A 22,883-nucleotide genomic window follows, 5' to 3' on the forward strand; every position below is an offset into this window, starting at 1 on the left:
GCGTTTTTCCTTGGCGACGTTTCTCCTGGAGTCCTTCTCTGCTTGTTGCGGGCTGGACTGCATGCTTTCCCTGGCCTCTGCTGCTCCACCGTTGCCCTGGCTCTTTCATTCACCATCATCCTGGGAGTTCTGTTTGCTTCTCCTATGCCGAGTCACCTGTTCCCTAGAAGCCGTTTCTTCCTCGTTCGCGGTTTTTTTCTCTCTGGTTGGTGGGAGTACATCTTCCAGGAGTTTCCTGAGATGGAGGGTACATGGGAGTTCAGTGTTTTAAAATCTGAAAATACCTTTATTGTCCTATTTGATTGGTGTTTGATGAGAGTCCAATTCTAAGATGAAAATCATTTTCTCTCTGAATTTTGAAAGCGTGTTTTCAATGTCTTTTAGCTTCTACGGTTGTTTTTTGTAAAGTCTGCTGGATTCTGCTCCTTCATGCCTGTATGTGTGACCTAGTTGCATTTTTTTTTTTTGGCAGCTGCCCGGTACAGGGATATTCTCAGCCTTGGTTTTATCAGCACCGCACTCTGACCAACTGATCTAGCCAGCCAGCCCTCCCGGCTGACTTTTTTTTTTTTTTTCTTGTTTGTAGGGTCTTGTCTTATCTCCAGTATTCTGAAATCTGACAGTAGGTGGTTGTGCTGGGCAACCTGGTGGCCTCTTCAGTGTGGAAGCTCCTGTCCTAAGCTTTCGGGACATTTCCCCTGTTTCTTTGATAATTTCTTCCCCTCTACTTTTCTTTATTCTCCTTTTCTGGAATTCCTGTTAGTGGGATGTTGCACTTCGGGAGTGAGCCTTGAATTTTCTAGCTCTTTTTTATTCGGCTTTCCATAAATTTTTTTTTTTTTTTAATCGTGACCTTTGAGATTTTCTATTGAAAGTTTTATTTCCTCTTGTAAAATGTCAACAGCTCTTCTCTGTACTTTTTATTATGGACCCTCATTCTTGGTATGGGATAGAGTATTCCTCTTCTCTCTCTGGGGATGTTAATTACAGTTTTCTTCTGTGCCTGCATCATCTCTGTCTCCTGAGTTCCTTTCATCTGCTTGTTTGCTTTGATCTTTGACCTTGTGTTAGATGCTCTCCTCAGATATCTAGTGGCCTTGGCTATTTTTTATAGCTTAAAAATATAAAATGTTTTATGTTTTTTGAGGGGCTTAAATTGCTGTGCCTCCCAGTTGTGTGACAGAGCGTGGGGCATCTCCTCTGTCATTTTTAAGCAGCAGTGGGGGCAGGTACCAAACAAAGGCTTTTTTGATTTGGGGCCTGTTTCTCTAGATAACAGTTTTCTCATCTCCTTCCTGGGAGAAAAAACTGGACAGGCTGAGTCCTGGATGCAGAGTAGGAGAAGAGACCCACAGGGACATCTCCCCTTCATATGCAGATTTAGTTTCTGTCTTTCCTGCAAGTCTCCTCAACACTGCCCTCAGCTGGGCCAGGTTCTGAGGACAGAGGTGTCTCACCTCCTGAAAGTGATAGTCCACTGGCTCCACGGGGAGACTTGTAGCCAGTTTTCCCATTTGCACTGTCACCCCCAACCATCAGAGCCACCTGGCATGTCGCATGCTAAGATTTCCTGGGACTCTCATTGCCTACCGGCCCCAGGTCAGGGACCACACCACATCATCCAGAACTTTTGTTGGTGTCTCTTGTCTGTTGCTTCCATTGCCATCGTCCTTATCCTTGAAGGTTTGCACCTCCTGCCCAATTTGTTCTCATTTCAGTGACATCTTGGGGGAGAGGGGAGGGAGGGGAGAGAATGGAGATAAATGTGTGTTCAACTTGTGAACCGCAGATTGGTGGTAGAGTTGCCGTTCTCCAAGGAGAGGGCTGAGGCTGAGAAAAGTAAAGTGGCTTGTCCAGGCCCCACTGCCTGTGTGCTGCACTGTCTGGTGAGGGCTGCAATTCTCACAGTGCTGGGATGCATCACCAGCGGGCGTACGGACAGACAGACCCAGGAGAAGTAGGAGCCAGCCCCTACATGCATCAGTGTTTGATTGTAGTTGGGGATGGAAGGTAACACATAGATACTCTGAGACAGCCCCAGGGAACTCTGTGCTCAGAGGGGCCCTGGGGTTTCAAAGGCGGGACACATGGCTTCCAGGGTTGCTTTATGTATCGGTTTTGTTAAGAATGTTTGTGTGGCTCCTCAGTGCTGCCGCATGTTTGTCATCACCGTTAGCTTGTTCTCACCTCCCAGTTACCGGGTGGAGTATATATAATCATCCCCATTTTACAAAAAAAGTTCAAGTGGGCTACAGAACTTGCCCAAGATGATCCAGGTAGTAATGGCCAGAGCCCAGATTCAGCTGGGTCTCTGATTCCCTGGTCTTGCTCTGTGCCATGCGTGGTGAAGGAGAGGATGGGACAGGCTTCTTCCCTGGAAAAGTGTGGGCTCTTGTTAGGAAAAGAGATTTTGTATGCATGAAAGAAACAATGAGAGAATGGTGCTTCATTCATCCTGAGTCAGATTTTGGACAAACTTAGCTTCCCAGCATGTGGCCCAAAGTGAACTGTCCTCCCAGGTAGAGAGAGTCCAGCCAGAAGAACACAACTGAGGGCCACAAAGAGCCAAAGGCCAGTTTGCTGCCAGAGGACTCACAGGCTGAGAGTGGCACTGGCTGGCCATGGCTCTGGCAGATAGAGCCAAGAATAACAGGAGCTCAGTCGATCTATGTGAAGAAAGACATTCAGAAGAAGCCAATAGAAGAGAAAGATGAGAAACCACACCTGAGATGGCAAGAATCAGGAATAAGCAGGATCTACAAAGGACAGAAAGGTCATGAGGGAGGAGAAGAGAGTTGCCATTTGGAAAAGCTCAGAGCCCGAGGCCACCTGCATGGGCAGATCCCCTGCTACCACGATTGAATAAGCAGGATCTACAAAGGACAGAAAGGTCATGAGGGAGGAGAAGAGAGTTGCCATTTGAAAAAGCTCAGAGCCCGAGGCCACCTGCATGGGCAGATCCCCTGCTACCACGATCACACATGGCTTCCAGGGTTGCTTTATGTATCGGTTTTGTTAAGAATGTTTGTGTGGCTCCTCAGTGCTGCCGCATGTTTGTCATCACCGTTAGCTTGTTCTCACCTCCCAGTTACCGGGTGGAGTATATATAATCATCCCCATTTTACAAAAAAAGTTCAAGTGGGCTACAGAACTTGCCCAAGATGATCCAGGTAGTAATGGCCAGAGCCCAGATTCAGCTGGGTCTCTGATTCCCTGGTCTTGCTCTGTGCCATGCGTGGTGAAGGAGAGGATGGGACAGGCTTCTTCCCTGGAAAAGTATGGGCTCTTGTTAGGAAAAGAGATTTTGTATGCATGAAAGAAACAATGAGAGAATGGTGCTTCATTCATCCTGAGTCAGATTTTGGACAAACTTAGCTTCCCAGCATGTGGCCCAAAGTGAACTGTCCTCCCAGGTAGAGAGAGTCCAGCCAGAAGAACACAACTGAGGGCCACAAAGAGCCAAAGGCCAGTTTGCTGCCAGAGGACTCACAGGCTGAGAGTGGCACTGGCTGGCCATGGCTCTGGCAGATAGAGCCAAGAATAACAGGAGCTCAGTCGATCTATGTGAAGAAAGACATTCAGAAGAAGCCAATAGAAGAGAAAGATGAGAAACCACACCTGAGATGGCAAGAATCAGGAATAAGCAGGATCTACAAAGGACAGAAAGGTCATGAGGGAGGAGAAGAGAGTTGCCATTTGAAAAAGCTCAGAGCCCGAGGCCACCTGCATGGGCAGATCCCCTGCTACCACGATCGTAGCATGTGTACCTGTTCTTGTCCATGATGATCAACAGTCACTGAAAGAGGTGAAAGAATGTTCTGAGGCCCCTATTAACTGAGCAGAAGAGATTTCTGTCTAAAGTGGTCAAAATTAAGTTTTCCAGGTGCATGCAATTATCTGAAATCTGAAGTGCCTCAAGTCTTTCTGGATAACCTGGTTTCTATGTAGCAAAGAGGGCTGGGCCACAAGGCCAGCATTAGGTGCTGAAGATGTGTGGCAGAGGTGGGCCTGGAGTGGCCTGTCATCGAGATCTTGCACACAGTGCATGGTGCACAGTAGGTGCTCTGCAAGTGTTTACTTTACACACAGATGGATGTGTCTGCCAACTGACCCCGGGAGTTGCTGGCAGAAACGGCTAAGGGCTCTTCTTTGCAGATCTGTCCCAAAGCCCTAGGGAGCCGCTCAAGGCTGTGCCATTGCAATTGTTGGCTCAAGGGGCACGGTTCTTGGTCCAAGGGGCATCAGCTGAGAGCCTTGTGGAGAGCTGTCACTTGGACTACAAGTTCCTGTCCAGGTAGCTCCATATTAGCAAAGCTGCCATGAGGAAAGCAAGCCCCAGTCTCAGGTTGCACGGTCCATCCTGGTCCTTCTCTCCTGACTGTGTGCATTTGTCTCTAGATTAGGATTTGGGATCTAGAATGGAGGAGAAAGTTCCAGGGACCTGATTGTCCAGAGCAGGAGAGAGACACCTTCCTTCCCTCACCCTGCTTGCTACACTCTGGCCTGGCAGGCATGGCCTACAGGCTCTTGGTCCCTATGTATCCCCAGGGCCTAGCACAGAGCCCAGCACATTAGCTGTGGTGGATATTTAGGGAGGCATAGAGTCATTTTGTGTCTCTAGGACCTCTTCAGGGGACCAGAACTGGAACCATAGTCAGAAGGCGGTTGGGCAACAAGCCTGCTGCAGAGAACCCCGCTCCTGAACTTGAGTTCAGCTTTTCTGTCCTTCCTGTGTCCAGGGCCACTGTATCTTCTGGGGTGTGTGTCGAGTTCTCCATTTAAACACCTTTGCTGGGATGTCGGGGTGCTGTCTTACGTGGCTCTGTAATTTCCTAGGAGGGGGATGTATTTTTCCAGATGGTCAGCAGGTCCTGGTTTGGGCTGCTTGAGTCATATCTGAGGAGATTCTATTTCATCTCCCTTCTCCGAGAGTTAGTGATTCCATTATTGACTCACTGATGATTCTTTAAAGGAAACCATCAGCAAATTGGTATTTTACAGACTGGCTGGCCTCAGAGCACCTTTAAAAGGTCAAGAATCTTAAACTGAGGGAGATGGATGAAATTTGATGATTCTGACTGGTTGGATGCAGAGCTGGATGTGGGTAGGCCCTTGACCACGTGATTCAGGAGTGTGCTGGTGGGTGTTGGGACACAGGCAGGGTGGGAGCTCAGTGCCAGGACCTTCTCAGGAGCCGACTGCAGGGACCGCCTGCTTGGGAAGGGGATTCCGGATGGAGGGGGCTGAAGAGCCTTGGGCCCCTGTGGCTTCCTTCTCCTGAGGATTTTGTCTTTGGTGACTGGAAGCCTGGCCACTTTGGGGAAGGTGCAGCTTCCCCGCCTGTGCAAGGAGAGTTCCAGCAATGGGGCTGAGAGGAGGCTGGACCCGCCTGCCCCCCTTGCCAAGCCTGCTGTCAGGCAGCATCACCTGGGGTGGTGGCCCATGTCCGTCTACACGTCCGTCCATTCCTTCAGTGTTAACTGAGCATATATAGATGCCTGGCTCTCTGGTAGTTGCCGGGGCAGGACTCAGTTTCTACCTGCAAGGCGTCTACAGTCTAGAAAAACAGTAGGCAACACATGTGGACTGCTGTGTGGGCTCCGCCTCCTCCAGGGCTGTGCACACTCACTCCCCCCCACAGCAGCCCCCTCCTCCCGGAGGGAGTTATCCCTGGCATACAGATGAGGAAACTGAGGCCCAGAGCACTTGAGAAGCTAGCCTGAGGCCACAGTACCCAAGTGGTGGAGCCACAGTCTACACCCAGGTGTCTGGCTCCGGGGCCCATGGCTCTTTACCTGACTCTGTCTTGTACTGCAAAGATCAGACAGGTCGACAGAGACCGTGGTGTGTGAAGACAGGAGGTGACATCTCAGCTATGTTTGCCTCTGGGACTTAGCAGAAGGATGAGAATGTGCCACTGCATGGAGGCGTGAGTGATCATGGCCTGTTCTGGGAGCTTCAGTGCAGGTTTCGTATGTATTCCACTTACTATGGCTGAGTAAATCATTTCTCCTGCTACTAAAACATACTAGGGTAAAACAGCCATTAATTTTGTTCATAGATACTGTGGGTCGGGAATTTGGATAGGGTGTGTTGGGGATAGCTTGTCCCTGCTCCTTGATGTCTGGGCCGCAGCCAAGGAGTATGAAGGCTGGGTCAGGAATCATCTGAAGTCTTGGTGTCTGGCAGTTAATGCTGGCTGCTGAATGGGGGCCTCAGTCCCCCCCAGCGTGAGCCTCTCTGTGGGGTCTCTGCACATGGGCTAGCTTGTGCTTCCACACAGTGTGCTGGCTGGGTCTGAGGGCAAGCGTCTCGAACCCTTCTCTAACCACATTATCAGATGTCATGAAATGTCACTTCCGCTGTTGTCACCCAGGTCCACCAGATGCAAAGGGAGGGAACAAGACCCCACCTCTCAGTGGAGGGGTGTCAGCATCACAGAGTGTGGCCATCTTGGGAAAATACCATCTGTCACTATATAGCTGGACCCAGCTTAGAATGGACACATCTATTGTACTTGGCCTCATGTTGTTTGGGACAAAGGTTATTAGCAGGCTGAGAACAGATTTGGCTTGATGTCCACCCCAGCTTCCCCCACCCCAAAGTTCTTGTCATTGAAGAGTGATCTCAAGATCAGTGGCAATTTCTGTCACTAGACATCCTGAGCTGCCTCCCATCCGGGCAGGCCATGCACAGGTCCTCAAGCCCGCCAAGGGACATCTGGGCATGAGGAAGGCAGGCAGATGGGCAGTAATGGCCGTGACGGCCAACAGCCAGGGAGCGCCGCTGAGCACTGGCACTCCTCTGAGCACTTGGCATATTCACTTAAACCGCACAACCACCTGTCAAGGAGGGAACTCCTGTTATCCCCATTAATAGATGACAAAACTGAAGCCCAGCAAGTCTCACACAGCCAGCTGGTGACAGAGGCACACTGCAAACCCTATTCTGTGTGTGCATAAAGGGACAGTTGCAGCAAAGTGTGGTTAAGTGCTGTGGGTCATGTTTGTGCATGATGCTACCTGGTGATGGACGGGGACAGAGCCTTTAATAGGTCAGAGCAGCCATGAGCAGCATAAAGTACCCAAACGTATTCCTTTCCAAATTGCTGAAGGCCAACTTTTGCCTGAAACTGTGTCACCAGGGTTTTCTGTGCTCCATTGTAGGCAGTGAAACGTTTGAGGTGTGCCTCGCATGCTACTGAGCTTCGTGCCTGCGTCTGAGGAAGGAGAGGGCCCCCTTCCAGGGGGTCATGGGCCTGAGACCAATTGGTTTTGATTCCTCAGGGTGGGGGGCACTGGGAAGTGTCTACAGATCACGTTCTGTGGGCAAGAGAGCACTGACCTCCATCATGGCCACCAGAGACTTCTGAGAGTGGGTGACATCGAGCTGGGTTTGAAATGTCCTAGCAGAATGGAAGGAAGGACACTCCAGGCAGTGGGATCTAGAGGTGCAAAGGTACAGAAGGGTGAAGGGAGTGGCGTTTGTGCTGCTGTGAAGTGATGCAAGCATGGGCAGGGACCAAGTCACCCACTGAAGCCATGAGTGCCAGGCTGTGTGGCACCAGGGAGCCTCAAAGGCCTCCGTGCTGCAGGGGGAGGCAGGACTGGAGAGGAGGAGCCCTCTGGCTGCAGGGCTGCAGGGGCTCCCTTGACCATTGCTGGCTACTTCGTCTGTTCCTGTGTCCTCGACCCTGGCCCTTCATCCTGCACTCTCTCCTCCACGGCACCCTCTGCTGTGCCCCTCCTGCTCCCACTCGCCACACTCGCTCCCTTCCCTCCATCCTGGCACATCGTGTGTGCGTCCGCACCCTGCAGGCTGTGGCCTTCGTCTTGCTGACCCAGCGGAAATCCTCTGGCCAGGAGACCATCAGAGCATATTACTGTATTTACACACCAATGTTTTCAGCAGACTTCTTTCTACTCTGCCCTTGCTCACTGTTGCCAGCGTTGGGTCTTTATGGTGATGCGAGCAGCGTCCTGATCCAGAACAAGCTACCTGAGCCTTGCGGGACATCTGCCCTGCATCCTGAGCGCCGCTCCAGAGTTTTGTCACAGCTGGTAGTGCTGCATGTACACCAGGCACCCCTGTAGGTTGTTGACTGGGTGGAGGCTCTGCTTCCTTGTTCTTGCTTAGAATTTCTCCCGAGATCCCTCTGGAGAATGTTTTGTTGTTGCCTTGCAAAATTGTGATCTGTAACAGACAAGTACATTAAACTAATAATTATAAAGCAAATAAAGACTGTTTCACCCCAGAACAGGCACACCAGCAGCACTCCCAAGCCCTCCAGTGCCCACCCTGACCTTGGCTGCCTGCAGCCTCCCCACACGATCCTGAATTTGTGCTAATAACTTCCTTGCTTCCCTTTCTGGCATTACCACCAGGATGGGTATGCATTGCTACACAGGACAAGTTAGCTGTGCCTGATTTTGGACTCACAACTGGAACATTAACTGTGCATATTCCTTCACACAATTTCATGTCCCTGAGGCTCCTCCCGTTGCTGCATGTATGTGGCTCTTTCCCTGTCATTGCAGTTTAGAATCCCACCACCTGTTTGCCCAATCTACTGATCTGAGTGGTTTTCTCTGGACACTTTCACAGCCTTGGTCATCTATAATTTCCTGAGCCTGTGCTATGAATACCTTGGGGGAGAAAGTTCCATCATGTCGGAGATCAGAGGGAAGCCCATCGAGTGAGTATGGAGTCTCTCTGGAGCGCCCACACCACCCTGCTTCCTGGACCTGACGTTCTTCAAGCTGTCCTGGCGTCAGCTAGGCGCATAGACGATTTCTGCCTCTGACCTTGACCTCCTGGGCTTCTCCCACACTTCCGGAGCAAGGCCATTCATTTGAATTCTGGGAGGTCCTCTCTGGCTTGTTCTTCTCTCTCTTCCTGTGGGCCTTCGTCCTTTCCTGTTTGTCTGTTTCTCCCTCTGGCAGTTCTCAGTTCGGTGCTTTCCCAGTTGGTTTGTCACCCCAGGGCCAGGGCAGCTCTGCTGCCCTCACAGCCCACTGCGTGTGCAGACGCTCTGCTGTGCCTCTCCCTATACTTGGCCTCGGGCTGGGAGGCCACCCCAGATCTGTGCCCCCAGCTTGTCTGGACATGAGGGAGGCAGCCTTCCCCAGTCCCACCTTTCCTCAATCCTGGCTCTCAACTCACAACGCCTTCTATGCTTGTCTCTTCCAGGTCCAGCTGTATGTACGGCACATGCTGTCTCTGGGGCAAGACTTACTCCATTGGATTCCTACGGTTCTGCAAGCAGGTGTGTGCCCTCTGCAGCTGCCCAGACCAAGAGGGGTGGGTTAGGGACTGGGAGTCTGGGTCTGTGCCCTGGAGTAGCAAGTGCAGGGGCTGGGAGGACCCTACTGCAGGCTGCCCTGGGTGCTACCTGTGGAGTTCCCGTTTCCTACAAGCACCCTTGGCACTTACCCCCTAAGCCATTAGCAGGATGTGTTCAGAGGGGCAGCAACTAGTGTCCTGGGAGTATCTGGTGCACCTTTGTGCAGGAGGAACAGGTCCCAGACTCTTGCTCATTTTGACGAAGTCTTGGTGTGTGTGAGAATCAGAAGTGCATGGGGATTCTAGAATCTGAGTTTGAAACTTCTCATCAGCTGCGGCTAGAGGGCAGGAGGGTTTCAGCATTAGACACAAGACAAAACAGGCCTGTGCAGTCTCTCCAGTCTCTTCCGTCATTTCCCAGTTGGCAGTCCAGCAGCTTCTGGTTTCCTTGGCCGCCCTCCTTGTGGCTTAGGGTAGCCTGGGTGGGGCTGTGTGGTGGTATCCTAAAGTGCATGGGGCTTGGGTGTCTGACCATCCACGTTTGATTTCAAACTTCTCCTCTGACTGTGTAGCCTCGGATAATTTACTTAACCTCTCTGAGCTGTAGTTTTTTCTCTTTTGTAAAATGGGTATAATGGTACTTTTCTCAAGGGATGGCTGTAAGGAACAGTGAGGTAATGGGTGTAAAGCATTCAACACAGCACTGGCACAGGGGTAGAGTCTGACGGTGTCACACCAGTCTTCATGGCTTTGCCTTCGGCTCCTCTGAGGCTCCACAGGGCCTCTGCCAGCCCCTCCAGCATTGCCAGGAGTAGTTACAAGGGGAAATGAAACCCACAGCCGAGTCATGTTGGCCTGTGGAGGGCCAGCCTGTCTGCTGCCTTTTGTGCAGGGGCCATGGCCACAGCGTGGGTGCACCCGCAAAGCATCAACCTGGATACACCAGGTCTCAGTTCTGTTTCCAGATCTTCCTTCCCTAGGGTGTTTCTAAATTCAGAATCTCACCACTGGAACTCTAGGGAAAGAGTTAAAAATGCCCTGGGTCAGGGTGGGGCACTTAGAGCCATTGTTTACCAGTTGGTTCAGCCACCCAGATTCCGGCCCAGCTGTGACTCACTGCCTTGTTCCACGATTATATTGTCTACAAAGTTTTGATCTCATGAGCACTAGCCAGCCTCGCCCTGTTATAAATTATTCCCCAGCCCTGTGGGCTTGAATGTTCTGCTGTTGATCCTGGAGGTGGCAGGGAGAGGTAGTAAGAGGAAAGAGAACAAAAGAAGCTTCTCCATCCCTTTCCCCTGGTGAGAGAGAGTTCCTTGCAGTCCCAGCAGCACTGAGATGGGCCTCAGGAATCCTTGGGATTAGGGCCTAGTGTCTGAATCTTCTGGACAGCTTGTTAAAAGTAGAGAATCCCAGATCAGCCATCCTTCACCGCCCCCAGGCTGACTGAGGAGGTCTAGAGTGGAGCTCCGGGACCTGGCGCTTGTTGACAGCTCACCCAGTGACTCCGATGCCCAACCTGGATCCAGGGCACGCTTGAGAGATGGCTCTAGGGCCTGCTGGCTTGGGCTGCATTGCCATTTCTGCCAATTCAGCTTCTCTGTGCCTTGGTTTCCTCATCTGTAGTGTGGGGATAATGATATTACCCACGTCACGGAGCTGTCGTGAGCACCAAGTGAGCTGACCCAGGGAAGCCCCGGCCTCTTGCCGGGTTCATAATGTGCATTGGGCGCAAACTGCCACTCTTCCCTTTTTTCCGGAGGGCGCTGGTCCCACTTCCTCTGGGTGGGGTGACTGGGCCAGGGAAGCTCTGCGGGGCTTCTTGACAGCAGCAGCACCACAGCACAGGCCGGGGCTCTCCTGCCGACCGGGACAGAAACTGAGGGTTCAGCAGGTCACTTGCTCGGCTCCAGGCATCACCCTGTTTGGAGTCACACTAGCTCAGCCTTGCTGATTGGATTGTAAATCACTCCCCACCTCCTCAAGAGGGGCCTTATTGCTGAGATTGATTTACTTTCAAGAGAATGGTGATTCTGGTGGTTTTATGGGCACCATGGATAGATACACCTTGAGTTTACCTGGGCCTCCATAGGGAGTTGTGAAAACCTGCCTAAGGAGTTCTTTCTGTGGCTGAGAAGCTAGCAGCAGCCTTTGCCGAATGCACAGAGGCGGGAGACTGCCAGGGAGACCCTGTGTTGTCTTGCCCCTCTGTCCCCACAGCAGTGACCCTGTGATGTGGGGCTGGTTATGTCCATTTTACCAGTGAGGCTGCCGCTGACTGGCCAAGTGGCTGCCTGCACCCCTGCAGCTGGGAGATGGCCAGACTGGATGTCACACTCAGATTTCAAGACTCCAGGGCCCACGAGCTTCAGGCTGCTTCCTGCTTCCCACTTGGTGCCCCTGTAGGTCATCACCATCCCCAGTAAGATCCCAGCCTAGGCCCAGAGTGTGGGGTAAGAAACTAGCCCAGGTGTGGACGAGGAGCGTGAGAGGAGGCCCTGGATCAGGGCCCCAGCCTTGCCCCGAGCACCGAGGCCTTCAGGACCTGGCACCGTCTGTTTCCCTGGCCATCTGTCTGCTGCTGCCCCTCCCTAGCACCCAACCCCTTGCATTTGTCCACTCTCTGCCTCTGGGCCTTTGTATGAGCAGCTCCACCTGCCTAGATTGGTAGCCTATCCCTCCTTGTCCCTCCGGCACGATCCTGACGTTCCCTTCTCTGCCAGGCCTTCTCTGATGGTATCTCCTGCCTCCTGGTCCGTCGTGCCCCCATCGTTGGTCCTTCCTCCCTCAGCGTCCTGTGTCTTCTCACGCGACTGCATCGCATGTCATCTCCCACATATTTTACCTCCCCTCCGGGCCGCAGTCCCCTCAGGGGCAGGATAGGGGCCCGTTCCTCTGTCCCTAGCATCCAGTGCAGGCCCAGATGCTAGAGGAGGTGTTTTCACACATTTTCGCGACTGCATCGCATGTCATCTCCCACATATTTTACCTCCCCTCCGGGCCGCAGTCCCCTCAGGGGCAGGATAGGGGCCCATTCCTCTGTCCCTAGCATCCAGTGCAGGCCCAGATGCTAGAGGAGGTGTTTTCACACATTTTTTTCTCCACCTTCTCCTCCTTCCTGTCCCTGAACAGGCCACCCTGCAGTTCTGCGTGGTGAAGCCACTCATGGCGGTCACCACTGTGATCCTCCAGGCCTTTGGCAAGTACCGGGACGGGGACTTTGAGTAAGCAGCGGGTCCTCCCTGGGGCATGTGGGGAGGATTGTTGGCACCCTGTGTTGGGGAGAGGGGCAGCCAGACTGGCCCCACAGTCATGACCTTCCTGAGTGTCCTGGTTCTGGCACCTCCCTGCACCTCTGAGCCTGAGCCTGGCAGTGGCCACCCTTGCCCTTGGCCCTGCTGCTGGCCCAGGAGTGAGCCCTTGACTCCGGTCGTGTTCATGTACAGGCTGTAGCACAGTGCCTGTGGGTAGGCCGTGAAGGGACAGTGATCACTCCCAAGGCAGGGAGTGAGAGGGTCAGAACCCCGAGAGGCCGGCCTGGAGCGCCCGGGTGTAAAGCCCCTGCTGCGTCAATTGTCCCTGCACATTTCATTTGGGAGTTAGCAAAAGTGACCACGTGTCCCACCCTCTGCTTGCAAGCACTAATGCACACAACCTGTAACCTGCATGACAGCCCCACCAGGGCGGGTGAGCACCCAGGTCAGAAGGGGATGCACGATGGCCAAACGAAAAGGGACAGAGCCAATCCTGGTGTCACCCACTTTGATGGCAGTTGTCTGACCACCAGGCTGTGGCCCCAGCTCAGGCCTGGCTTGCATGCCAGTGTCTGGCCTCAGGAGTGTGGGCGCTGGAGCTCAGACAGACACGTAAGAGTGGGCAGGGTGGCAGGCTGTCCTGTCCTGCTGTCCTGGGGTGCACACCCTCACATGTGTTTGACATGTTGGTCAGCTGTCTTCTCCCTTCAGAGGCTCAAGCCATGGGGACTTGCATCTGGGAGGGCGTAGGAAGGAGGACCCTGTCCCTCTGAGGGTCTGTCCCAGCAGAGTGTGCTCCTGTCCCATAGCGTCACCAGTGGCTACCTCTACGTCACCATCATCTACAACGTGTCAGTCAGCCTGGCCCTCTATGCCCTCTTCCTCTTCTACTTTGCCACCCGGGAGCTGCTCAGCCCCTACAGCCCCGTCCTCAAGTTCTTCATGGTCAAGTCCGTCATCTTTCTATCCTTCTGGCAAGGTGAGCCTCCTCCCAGCCGCTGTGAGGCCCGCCTGTGCCTCCCTATCCTCTGATCCTCATTCTCCGTCCCCTCCTCTCCATCACTGGTGCCTGAGGGGCCCAGGCCATGGGGCTGTCATGGGCGATCCCGGCCTGGAGCTCACAGGGGCCTCAGTTCCCTGGGCTCTTGCTGGGGGGGAAATCTAGGCCCTCAGGGGTCTTTCACAGGAGCCACAGGGAAGCTTCAGCAGGGCCACTTCATGGATGGCAGGATCCTTGGGACTCCCTGTAGTTGGTAACGACTCAGTTTTGATGGCCGGCAAGACGCTGGGAGAATGGGGTTTCTGGAGGCCTTGGCTTTATGTCACAATCCCTGCCCTTCAGGAGCAACTATGGGCATCTGGGTGGGGCTGCACGGAGGAGGGGGTCCTGGAAGGGTCCAGTGTGGGGCCAGATGCTCATGCCGCCCCACCCAGGCATGCTTCTGGCCATCCTGGAGAAGTGCGGGGCCATCCCCAAGATCCACTCGGCTCGCGTGTCCGTGGGCGAGGGCACCGTGGCTGCTGGCTACCAGGACTTCATCATCTGCGTGGAGATGTTCTTCGCAGCCCTAGCCCTGCGGCATGCCTTCACCTATAAGGTCTATGCTGACAAGAGGCTGGACGCGCAAGGTATGAGGCAGGGTCCTGGGAAACCACCCCCGGGGGAGGAGCAGGGAGCTTTGAAGCATCCCAGGGCCTGCTCACCTCCTATCATACTACAGGTGTTGATGGGTCAGGTCATGGGATTCCCAGTTTTACACGTGGGGAAGGGACAGAGGTTGAGGCAGAGAGAGTGGTGGTGCCAGGAGGGACCCCCACTACTGCGACCAGCACTACTGATTTAGTCCTGGAAGCTAAGCCCACCTGTCTCTTGCAGCAGGTCCAAGTGTGGAGACCCAGAGATGATATAGAAAGTCAGAGATGCTAATGAATAGACAAATTTCTAAGGGCACCTGACACCCAACACTGCATGGTGATTCACTTTGTCCTATTATTCCTTCCTCTCTAAAGTTTCTTTAAAAAAAAAAAAAAAAAAAAAAAAAAAAAAAAACCCCTGATTACGTCTAAGACATAAACTCAGATGGTAGTAGGTTTTAACAGCTTTCTTTTTACACGTGCTAATCTTTGTCCTTGTTAGAATAGTGGTTAGCAGCCCCAGTTGTACATAAAAATGCCCTGGAGAGCTTTTAAAGTGCCCATGTCCGGCCCCGCCCTCAGAGATTCTGCCATAATTGGCAGGGTGTGCTTTAAGAGCTCCCTGGGCGATGTGCACATAAACTCAGATGGTAGTAGGTTTTAACAGCTTTCTTTTTACACGTGCTAATCTTTGTCCTTGTTAGAATAGTGGTTAGCAGCCCCAGTTGTACATAAAAATGCCCTGGAGAGCTTTTAAAGTGCCCATGTCCGGCCCCGCCCTCAGAGATTCTGCCATAATTGGCAGGGTGTGCTTTAAGAGCTCCCTGGGCGATGTGCACGTGCTACTGCCTGGAGAAGCAGGGGACCAGGACTGCTGCCTCTGGCTGCTGAGGGCAGAGGGAGGTCGTTCCATGGGGACCAGGAAGAGCAGGCTGGGAATGCCCGAAACTGACCTACCCAGTGAGGAGGCGGGAAGGACTGGGGAGAGGGAAGCCTCTGGGTCTAACAGCTGCTGCCAGCTCTCTTCCTGAGTGGCTACAGGCAAGAAGCCCACTTCCCCCGGCCCTCCCAACAATGCCCACCACGGTCATTTGGCCAGTATAAGTGGTGTAGAGTGTAATCGCCTGGCCTGCAGCAGGGCTCCTCAGGCGCAATCCCTCCTGCTCTTCCCCCGTTCCTTCCCTGACTGGGAAAAGGCCTTAAAATGCCTGTGCTGGACTTTGTTCTCCTGATGCACCTGCTGACTGGGGGTGCTAGGTCACTGTTCAGTCTTTGATTGTATACCTGCTCTTGCCCGACCCTCTGCTGGCCAGGGCCTGCCAGCTGGTGCCCCGCCTGCTTCCTGCCAGGCCCCCAGTTGGAAGGATCTGGCAAACATCCACCCAGTGTTGAGGGTGATGTCCCTTCGACCTGGTCTGGCAGAGCCTGTGCCCATGGGAATGTCACCATTGGGCCTGGAGCCTGGGGCCACCCCAAGGAGCAGGCAGGGGCCAAGAACAATTTCTGCCCCCAGAGACACCCACCCCCAACAAGAAATAGTGTGGCCAGCAGTCGGCCCTGCCAAGCAAAGTTGCTAGTGCCTTGCCTGCCTCTCTGCTGGTGCAGGCCCGTTGCCCACCCTCTCACCGAGGAGCCAACCCCTCTCCCCACTCAGGTTAGGCTTGCAAAGCAGCTCTGTTGTTGATCTGTACAAGTAACTCCTTCCTCCGAGCCTCAGTTTCCTCTTCTGTGAAGTGTAAAGGGTGTGGTGTAGACGTAGTGCCAGCCAAGCCTGGTGAGAAGTGGGGTTGGGGTGGAACTCCCATCACCAGTCGGGATAGGATGCACCCTGTTTATGGGAGCGCCGTGGGAGGAGTCATCGCCAGGCAGATGGCCCCTCACCCCAGGGAGCAGCTGGGGCTGCCTGGATGCCTGCTGGGGCCTAGGATAGGATGCACCCTGTTTATGGGAGCGCCGTGGGAGGAGTCATCCCCAGGCAGATGGCCCCTCACCCCAGGGAGCAGCTGGGGCTGCCTGGATGCCTGCTGGGGCCTGGGGCTGGGGCGGGAAGGGTGTGTGCTGTGTTGTGCGGTGGGCCTTGGTGGTGGGCGTGTGTTGCTCACTCAGCTGTCTCTTGTCTTCTCTATTTCTCTGTCTTTTCTCCCCCCTGCTCCCTTTGCCCTGCTTTTGCCCCGGGTTTGGCCGCGGGCAGTGCCGACATACGGCCCTTACGGTAGGTCTCGCTCGCTCTCGGTCTGCACGTCTGTCCTGCACGTCAGTTCTGGTCACTGTCACTGGCATGCCTCTTTCCCTAGCTCCTTCTCTGTCCGCATCTCCTCCCCACAGGCACCCCTGGGTGGGAGAGCCCAGAGCACCTACCTGCTGAGGGCCGTGCTTCGTAGTGCTTGCCTGCTTCCCTCCTACTCTTTCATTGTTCTGGAATATGCCCTGCTCGGTTCTGGAGGCACAGTGCTCGTTATGGGACGTCAGGGGCGTGTAACAATGTTTCCGTGGTGGAGAATGTGAAGGGTGGAAAGAGCACGCAAGTTTGAGTCAGAAGTCCTGGGTTCGAGAGTAGGGCTCATCCCTTTATCTTGGCTTCTTGGCTAGCCCATTACTCCCCTCTGAGCCCGTGGGGATGCTCCTTAGAGGGAATTAAGAGGAAGCCCATCAGGCCAGGGTGCTCTCACCCTCTCAGAAGGGGGAGCCTTGTGTCTGCTCTGCTGTGGGTGGCTGGTTCACTCCCCAGAGTAGAGCGGTGCACCCCCATGGTGGTAGAGGGGGACAGGGGCCTGGCACCTGTGCTTTGGGCCTGGTTCCCAGACTCCTTCCTCAACATGCCTGGACTTCAGCCAATGCTGGGCCTGGTGTAGCCTCTCTGGGACATTCTGGGCTCATTGCCTGCAGCTTGCCAATCTCACCCCAGGACCTTCTCACCGCTGATCTGGCTCCCAGGGTTGCTCACCTCTGCCTGTGGACCACAAGCCCCTTGCAGGGCTCCCTGGCTGCTCTCCACTCCCACCAAGTCACTTCTTTGCCTACACCTTCTCATGTCCTAGACCCTGTTCTCTGTCCCAGGAGGGGATGGTTGAATGACACGGCCTTGGGGTGGGGGGTTCTGTCCAAGGCTTAGGAGCAGGGGCTGAACCACCATCCCTCCTGCTGCCCCAGCCTCTTCACCCTGGCCCCTGCCTCCTGCCCCGCAGGCCGCTGCGCCCCCATGAAGAGCATTTCCAGCAGCCTCAAGGAGACCATGAACCCACATGACATCGTGCAGGATGCCATCCACAACTTCTCACCTGCCTACCAGCAGTACACGCAGCAGTCCACCCTGGAACCCGGGCCTACCTGGCGCGGTGGCGCCCACGGCCTCTCCCGCTCCCACAGCCTCAGTGGAGCTCGTGACAATGAGAAGACTCTCCTGCTCAGCTCTGATGATGAGTTCTAAGTGTGGGCTGCTGGTGGCGGGATTGGTGGCTTGGCTGAGCAGGCTGTGCCCAGTTCCAGCCTCACCGCCAGCTGGGAGGTGGCTGGCATGGCTTTGGCGTTGCCCTTTATTTATTGGACCAGAAACACAATATCACTTCCAGAGGAAATACCAGAGCTGTCTGCCCAGGGGACAGCCCAGGCTCTCCCACGAGCCTTCAGGAATATTTATGCGCGGCCAACCCTGCACTGCCCCGGCAAGGGGCAGAGGACACTGGGAGCAGCTCCCATGCCCCTGCTGCTTGCCCTGTGGTGAGGGTATGCTGGGCCCAGCCGCACCCAGGCCCAAATGCGTGTGTGTGGACCAGCAGCTACAGCCTTCTAAGCCCCCGCCCCCATGAGACCCTCCTGCTGAGGTTGGCAGGCCTCAGCCCACCCCACACCGTGCAATACTCTGCTCTGGGCTCTCCCCCGTGTGCTCCCCTTCCCTGCCCGCCTTTGTCCAATGCTAGATTTGCTTCACCCCTGGCAGGAGGAGGGAATGTGGTCACTCTGTGGACCCCCCTCCTGACCCAGGCCTGCCTGGCATGCTGCAAGGATCGGAGCCAGACACCAAGAGCCATGGGTCCCTCCCAGGATGTTGCTCAGGTGCCTCTGGGCCCTTCTTCTGTTGAAGCAGGGGTCTCTGGGCCTCTGGGTGTCCTCACCATGGTTGCGCCTCTACTCCTGCCCCTTCCTCCTGGCCTGCAGGGGCAGCCACAACCTGCACTGCCCTCATCTGGCCCTTCCTCTTGTTAGAGCTTTGGCTTTGCTTCCCGGCTACCCCAGGGTTCGGGGCCTTTCAACCCTCCTTCCCAGGCAGGGCAGTAGGAACCTCTGCTGGATCCTGGCCCCTTCCTGGAGCTTCTCTCTCCCATTTCAGAGGAAAGGTCTGAGTCTCCACATTTCAGACCAGCTTCCAGAGGAAGACAGTCCAGTAGGGAGGATGGGAGGGATGGCCATACAGCTGGGAGGTGGGAGGAGTGGTTGCAGACTCCTCTCCTGGGCCCCTAGCCACGTAGGGCCTGGTATTCTGCCTTGTCTGGCCCCCGGCCCATCTCTGTGCCTTAGTCACATATGAAAGCTCCCCTTCCTAGCCCCCAGTCTGTTCCAGACTCCCTGGGGGCTCTTAAGCTGCTGGCACTCAGAGGATCCTACAGTGCTGGGCCAAATGCCCTTGGACAGGCCTCAGAAGTGGCCAGGACCACCAGTCCCCTCCCTTCACCCCCCACCACACCCATATACCTGGAGCCTCCCAGGGCAGGAGCCCCCAGGCAGGCCGGGCTTATACCGGCCACTGCCTTAGGAAGAACCTCATGATGCAATGCCTGTTCATTACAGGCCAAGTGCCCTGGCATCTGAAACCCAGATAGTACTTGGGTTTGGGCTGCAAAAGCCTGGAGAAATGGGTAGGATAAGGGAGAAGGGCCCTGCCTGTGGCAATCACCTGGAATCTCTTGGTTACTCCTAGAATGGACAGGCTCCCTACCTGGGATCCATGAGCAGGTCAGGGTGGTATGGTTCCATCCCAGCAGTCTTCCTGGCCTCCTTCCTTCCCTCTTGGCCAAGCCAGCCCCTCGGGGACACACAGGCCCGCATGTGGGGTACTGGAGGCCAGTTCTCCGACCCCTGTCCAGGTGGGCCTGCCCAGCTGGTCCTGGCCGCCCAGGAAAGTGGCTGGCAGGGGCGTGCCGTTGGAGGAGCAGTGCTGGTTCACTCCCTGCACTTGCTTCTCTGACTGGTTTCCCGCTCTCCTTCCAGGCCAAAGTGTGTCGCTGACTCCTGCCCCCTGGGTCTGCCAGCCCAGGCACTTGCCTGCTAGCACAGTGTGGGGGTGGGTGGGGGCATGGGGAGCTCAGTGGCAGGGAGCTGGCGGTCCCTGGGGACACAGGGATGGGAACTGTGCCCTCTGCTCCTTTCCCTCTTCCTAGGATGCATAACCTACCTTGTCTTCTGTTTTTTTAAATTTTTTTCCAAATAGAATAGCTCTTTGTACATAAAAAATACTTGAAAAATTAATTGTATGATGTATGAGAAGACAGAGTCCCCTAGTTTTGTATCTCGTTGTATGACTGCCATGAGTTCCACCAGAAAGCCGCTCTATTTTGGTCTCTGTGACATTTTAAATGCGTGACAGAAGTGAGCAAATAAAGTGAGGAAGAAATATATATATGAGATAATATAGATGGTATCGAACTCTCTTCTGTCTGTGGGTGAGGTTTTTTCCTTCCTCCTCCCTGCCCGCTGTGTTCGTGTTTGGGGGTGGGTGGAGTGGTTGTGGGCCGGGGTCTCAGGAAAACCTCCCCCTTCCTGTGTGTAATGTGTAGGTAATGGGGGGTGTCACATTATCAGAAACTAATATCAGAGTCCAGACCCCCACTGGACAAGTTGTCTGCCCTCCTCCAGCCAGCTGGTCACAAGGGGTCCACCGTCTGGTCCCCATGACGGCTGGTGCACAGGGTCCGATGCCTCTTTCCCTGCTTGTCTCCTGGTGGGTGGAGACAAGCCCGCACACGGCAGGCCCACTCTGGCAGGCATCTCCTGCCTGAGGTCTGCCTCCCCAAGCCCATCCTCCTTCCTGGGACCCCAGGGGACCAGGAGGCCTGAGGCAGGGGCTGCAATACCTGGCCTTGGTGGGACACATTCCCTCCACCCCCCACCCCACCCAGAATGCCTTCTCAGGGCCCAGCCTGCTGCTGACAGGAGTGCTCAGGAATGCAGCGTGGGTGGGGGAAATTCCCAGCCAGCCTGTAACCTGGAGGTAAATAGCCCGCCTTGGCCCCCGCCAGCTTCCTGCTGCCCTTTCCGCAGGCCTGAGCTCAGCATTTCAGGACGTGGGCCTGGCAGGGAAAGTGCCAAGCCCCACCCTGAGTCGGGGAAGAGAGCCCTGTGGACACAGCCAACCCATGCTGCTTAGCTCTTTCTCAGACTCAAACCCTGTACTCTCCACTAATGGGTCCTCCCCCCAGCCCCCACGTCCTCAACCGCAGTAGGGTGTTGCTGTGCCCTCAGGCCCCCAGTGCTTTTCACACCTATGCCCTTTTAGCACCTTCATCCTACAGATGGGTAAACTGAGGCTACAAGAAACTAAGTACCAAAGGTCCCACTGCTAGGAAAGGACAAACCTGGATTCAAACCCTGATTTCCCTGACCTACAGACCACAGTACACCCCACTCCTCAGGGTGTCCCAGAAAGGGCAGGAGATAAGGTTGGAGTTAGTGAGTTGGGGCCTACGATGAGACAATGAGATGCAGGGTTACATTTTAGGACTGCAGGCTGGGCCTGAGGAAGCCACTGCTCTGCTGCCTCCCTGTGCCTTCTGGAACATGGGGAAAATATTTCCTACGTGGCTGTAGAAAATCAAACCTCAGTGCTGGAAAGATTCCTTCAGAACCCGGGATTTTTCCTCTCTGGGTGAGACTGTTTGTTTGCTGAACGGATGCCTGGGGAATTTAACCCAAAATGTCACACCTCACAGCTACAAGAAACTAAGTACCAAAGGTCCCACTGCTAGGAAAGGACACACCTGGATTCAAACCCTGATTTCCCTGACCTACAGACCACAGTACACCCCACTCCTCAGGGTGTCCCAGAAAGGGCAGGAGATAAGGTTGGAGTTAGTGAGTTGGAGCCTACGATGAGACAATGAGATGCAGGGTTACATTTTAGGACTGCAGGCTGGGCCTGAGGAAGCCACTGCTCTGCTGCCTACCTGTGCCTTCTGGAACATGGGGAAAATATTTCCTACGTGGCTGTAGAAAATCAAACCTCAGTGCTGGAAAGATTCCTTCAGAACCCGGGATTTTTCCTCTCTGGGTGAGACTGTTTGTTTGCTGAACGGATGCCTGGGGAATTTAACCCAAAATGTCACACCTCACAGCTTTGCCATCCCCAGGAAGGCTCCTTGCTCTTGGTGACCAGAGGGAAGGACCAAAGTTTGGCCACCAGCCTTCCCTGTCCCCGCCTCCACCCCACCCCACCTGGAGCCTGCCCATGTGTAAGAGCTAGTGACGGGGGCTAGCCCACCCACCCATCGGAAACAGGACCCCATCTTGGGCCCCTCATTCAGAACTCCCCACCCTCCCCCAAAACATAGCTCAGGACATATACTGCTCTGTGGAAAAAGAGAACTTGACTTTATTCAGAAGTCTACAAAATACAGAAGGCGGATAACTCGCTCACTGTAAGTCAGAAAATAAATAAGTTTGGGGGGCCTGGCAATTTAAAAAAAAAATTTTTTTTGTTGCCATCTGGCTTTCCCTAAATATAAGATAAAATGTGATTTATTTGCAGATATAAAATATAAAGTCCAGCTCAGGGCCACTTTTCCCAGGGAGCGGGAGCTAGGGCTCTGGCTGGGGAGAATAACTTAGATTTGTGCAATAAATAAACAGTGGGGAGGGGCAGCTGTATACAGTGCTGGGGGAAGGGCCGGGGCTGGCTTCCCAAACGGTCATCAGCCCCCACCCCACAGTGGATACTCACAGGGGCCAAAGTGGGACCCTTCTAAGGACTCCCACTACAGGACCCCAGGCTGTCTTCTTATCTCTCCACCCACCACAGTGGTCACCTCCATGGTCCCTTCTCTTTGGCTGGCCAGATCTAGGGCACCCTGGCTGCAGGGAGAGCCCAGGTTGTGCCAGGCCAGCTCCCTCCCTCTCTTCCATCCATATCACCTTCTCTCTCCCTCTGCTTCTCTTCCTCTCCCTTGCAGAAAGCCCAGGCCAGGGAGGCCCTCCCACCACCTTTAAAGTCCCCACCCACTGTCCCCCTGAGAACCATGGCTATTACTTGGGGCAGCACTGAGAAGACCTAGCTCTTGGTTCCAGCTCAACCACTAGGTGATATGTGAATTGGGGCACTGTCATGTAGTCGGAGGCCCGGTTCCCTGTCTGTTAACTGGGCTTCACTAATCGTTTCTAACAACTCTCCTAGCTTTGGAAAGCCAGTCACCCCCAGGCCCAAAGCAGAGGTGGAAGCGTCTCTTCAGTGCATCTTCCCAGCAGGATGGCCCACAAGTCACAGAGAGGGTCAAACTAGTCCTGAATCCTGGGAGGGTCCAGAGGGTATACTGGCATAATCCGAGCAGTTTCCTAACTGAGCTCTGCTCTGAACCGGCTCTATATCCCATTCCTCCCAATCTAAGGCTGAACTTTAAGCCAAGGGAGGCTCTGGTCCTGGACCCCATTCCCCCATCTACCAAAGTTGCCCCTCCCCAGGGCCATTAGATCCCGGTTTCGGGTCGGCAAGAGAAAGGGCCCGGGGGG

General features: G+C 54.5%; 2 protein-coding genes across 4 annotated transcripts in view; one reads left to right on the forward strand and one right to left on the reverse strand.

The window, feature by feature from the left end:
- The window catches only part of TMEM184B (transmembrane protein 184B), a 51,757-nt gene extending 31,941 nt beyond the window's left edge, over positions 1-19,816 (forward strand). For 2 of the 3 annotated variants that reach the window (XM_008566890.1, XM_008566891.1), the window contains exons 4-10: positions 8,605-8,695; positions 9,190-9,265; positions 12,415-12,506; positions 13,346-13,515; positions 13,971-14,165; positions 16,363-16,383; positions 17,357-19,816. In XM_008566890.1, the coding sequence (XP_008565112.1) occupies positions 8,605-8,695; positions 9,190-9,265; positions 12,415-12,506; positions 13,346-13,515; positions 13,971-14,165; positions 16,363-16,383; positions 17,357-17,598 (887 nt within the window). In that variant the 3' untranslated portion in view covers positions 17,599-19,816. The remainder of the gene's footprint in view (positions 1-8,604; positions 8,696-9,189; positions 9,266-12,414; positions 12,507-13,345; positions 13,516-13,970; positions 14,166-16,362; positions 16,384-17,356) is intronic. The other variant, XM_008566892.1, reaches the window with a different exon arrangement.
- A 1,913-nt stretch (positions 19,817-21,729) lies between these two features.
- MAFF (v-maf avian musculoaponeurotic fibrosarcoma oncogene homolog F) overlaps positions 21,730-22,883 on the reverse strand; it is a 3,050-nt gene continuing 1,896 nt past the window's right edge. The window contains exon 3 of the mRNA XM_008566893.1: positions 21,730-22,075. Coding sequence (XP_008565115.1) covers positions 21,960-22,075 — 116 coding nt within the window. The 3' untranslated portion in view covers positions 21,730-21,959. The remainder of the gene's footprint in view (positions 22,076-22,883) is intronic.

Source organism: Galeopterus variegatus, unplaced genomic scaffold (genome assembly GCF_000696425.1).
Source record: "Galeopterus variegatus unplaced genomic scaffold, G_variegatus-3.0.2 Scaffold274, whole genome shotgun sequence".
Lineage (NCBI taxonomy): Eukaryota > Metazoa > Chordata > Mammalia > Dermoptera > Cynocephalidae > Galeopterus > Galeopterus variegatus.